Source organism: Microtus ochrogaster, chromosome 2 (assembly GCF_000317375.1).
Source record: "Microtus ochrogaster isolate Prairie Vole_2 chromosome 2, MicOch1.0, whole genome shotgun sequence".
Classification (NCBI taxonomy): domain Eukaryota; kingdom Metazoa; phylum Chordata; class Mammalia; order Rodentia; family Cricetidae; genus Microtus; species Microtus ochrogaster.
The window spans coordinates 16,135,542-16,137,941 of record NC_022010.1 but is presented as its reverse complement, the minus strand read 5'-3'; the positions used below and the strand labels follow the sequence as shown (position 1 = coordinate 16,137,941).

The following is a 2,400-nucleotide window of genomic DNA, read 5'->3' as shown; positions in this document are numbered from 1 at the left end:
GCCACCACCGCCCGGCTTGGGGGTGGTTTTTCAAGTCAGGGCCTCACTCTGTAGACCAGGCTGGCCTCAGACTCACAGAGATCCTCCTACCTCTGCCTCCCAACTGCTGGAATTAAAGGTGTGTGTGTGCCACCACCGTCCGACTATAAGGAGAACTCTTAACAGAAGATGCCTACACGATGACAAAGGACTTCTCTTTGCACTGCATCCCCCCAGGGCTCCCTAACCACCCTTTCAGCAGCCCAGGGACTCACTTCCTCACAACATCTTTGGCCATCTCTGAGATCTGGCTCCACTCTTCTTCTGGAAACTCAAAACTTCCTGTCATGATCTTTCTCCGCATATCCTTTGGGATAGTCCGACTGTGGTGTTTGGAATAAAAAGGAGGATATCCACATAGCATCACATAGATGATCACCCCTAGGGACCACAAGTCACAGCTCTGAAAGCAAAATAGAAAGGAATCACTCCAATCAGAGAAGAGCCTCCAACTACAGTCCAGGTGTGTGCAGACCCACACATACAAGCTAATATAACCAAGGACAGTGGCAGCTGAGGACATTTTAGAGACTAAGAGTCTCTTGCTGTCTCTGAGAGCCACCAACATTGCATATATCACATGCACGTGAGACAGCCTAGAGCAGAGAAGCAGAGAGCTAAAAGCCAGCTCACACTAGACCATGTACTGTATTCAATCCAGATGGGGCAGGAGAGTGCTGACCGCAGCAGCTAAGGCACATGTATAAGCCATTTTGAAAAGGCCAAAGCAGTATAACAAAATTTGGAGGCCTAAAAGCATTTGCTGTTAGTCACACATGACAACTGTGTTCTACTCTATTCTCATAAGAAATTTCTATTTGAATTGAAAAAAAAATACTATGCAAATGAGAGACTATGGTAAGCAATGAGAGAGCAGAGAAAGTTCTCCAGCCAAATAAAAAGCCCAAATGAGCAGTTTCTCTCCTAACACTCAGTAGTCAGGTATGAGACCTGAAGGCATGTTTCACATTTCCTTGAATTCCTCACTACTTACTCTTCAGAGATATGGAGGCTGTAACAATGCTAGGAGCCAAATTTATTTCTAAAATGACTCTGGAAGGCCTCTTGGTGGAAGGCTGCACAGGCAGTCATTTGGAGCCTCTGTCAGCGCTCTGTACTGGCTCGGGTGGATCTGGGTCTGCAGTCACCTGTCCTGTCCTGCAGTCACACACCATGCAAGCTTCATCAGGCAACATGTACAGGAGGTCAAGGGATCTGCCAGCGAGCATTCAGCATCAACGCTTTGCTGAACTCTGTGTATGATGCATGCTTGTGTGCAACTGTAGGAGGATGCACACGCCTATGCCTTATGCATGTGAAACCAGAGGCTACCCAGGGTCCTGCTCCATCATGTCTGGCATTGTTCCCTTGAGAAGGGTATCTCACGGAACCTGTCATTTTCTGGCTAGGCTAGTGGACTTCAAACTCAGTCCCGAAAGCTCCTGTTCAGAGTGCAGCTCAGTGGCCTATATGAAGCCACAAAGCTGGAGCGTGTGGATCCACAGCAGTGACCCTAGACGCCCCTGTCGCCTGGAGCTAGTTTCAAGTGCCCAAAAAGCACACTTTTAAAAATCTACTCGGCAACCCATTCAAGAAGCGCTGGCTTCGTGAGCTCCACAGAGCTATGTCTGGTATGTGGCTGTAGTTAAAGACAGCGCCAAGGAACTAAGCACTTGCTCTGCATAGAAGACCCTGTTCAAATTAGACAACTGCTTTAATCAAGCTGTTATTTTATGAAGCACCAAGGAATAGTGCCATACATAAATGACCAGAGTGCTCTTGAGTTTCAGTTTTTCAAAAATGGCCTTTCCTCCTAAAATGAAAGTTAACCCACTGTAGTCAGTGTCTGTACGGGGCTACAGCTTCTGGCTCCTGCTGCACGCACTAAACAAGTGAGAGCCTTACTTCATGACCTCATCAGATCAGCTGCTGCTGCATCACAGCACCTCACAGAGTCACGAAGTCCGCAGCGGGAAGGAGACCACCTGCTCCCTTACCTTGTTGTAAGTGTAGGGCGTTGGCGAGGTAGGTATGATGCCAGACTTCTCCTTCTGGTGCCTCCTCTGTGCTTCCAGTACCTGTCAAAGGCAAACCAATGAGACAGCTTGTTGGAATCACACCACCAGTGTCCCACAGCTCAGAACCAACAAGAAGGCTACAAATAAACTGACAAGCAACAATCAAAAGTAATATCAGGCTGGGTGGTGGTGGCACATGCCTTTATTCCCAGCACTTGGCAGGCAGAAGTAGGTGGATCTCTGTAAGTTCGAGAGCAGTCAGGGCTACACAAAGAAACCATGTCTCTGTCTCAAAAGACAAACAGCTGGGAGGTGGTGGCGCACGCCTTTAATCCCAGCACTC

General features: G+C 48.2%; 1 protein-coding gene across 3 annotated transcripts in view; it reads right to left on the bottom strand.

Annotated features, from left to right (window-relative positions):
• Positions 1-2,400, bottom strand: part of Mapkapk5 (mitogen-activated protein kinase-activated protein kinase 5) — a 26,346-nt gene that overhangs the window by 7,325 nt on the left and 16,621 nt on the right. For all 3 annotated transcript variants that reach the window (XM_005344472.2, XM_005344473.3, XM_026787361.1), the window contains 2 exons: positions 2,037-2,117; positions 255-442 (listed from right to left, as the gene is read on the bottom strand). In XM_005344472.2, coding sequence (XP_005344529.1) covers positions 255-442; positions 2,037-2,117 — 269 coding nt within the window. The remainder of the gene's footprint in view (positions 1-254; positions 443-2,036; positions 2,118-2,400) is intronic.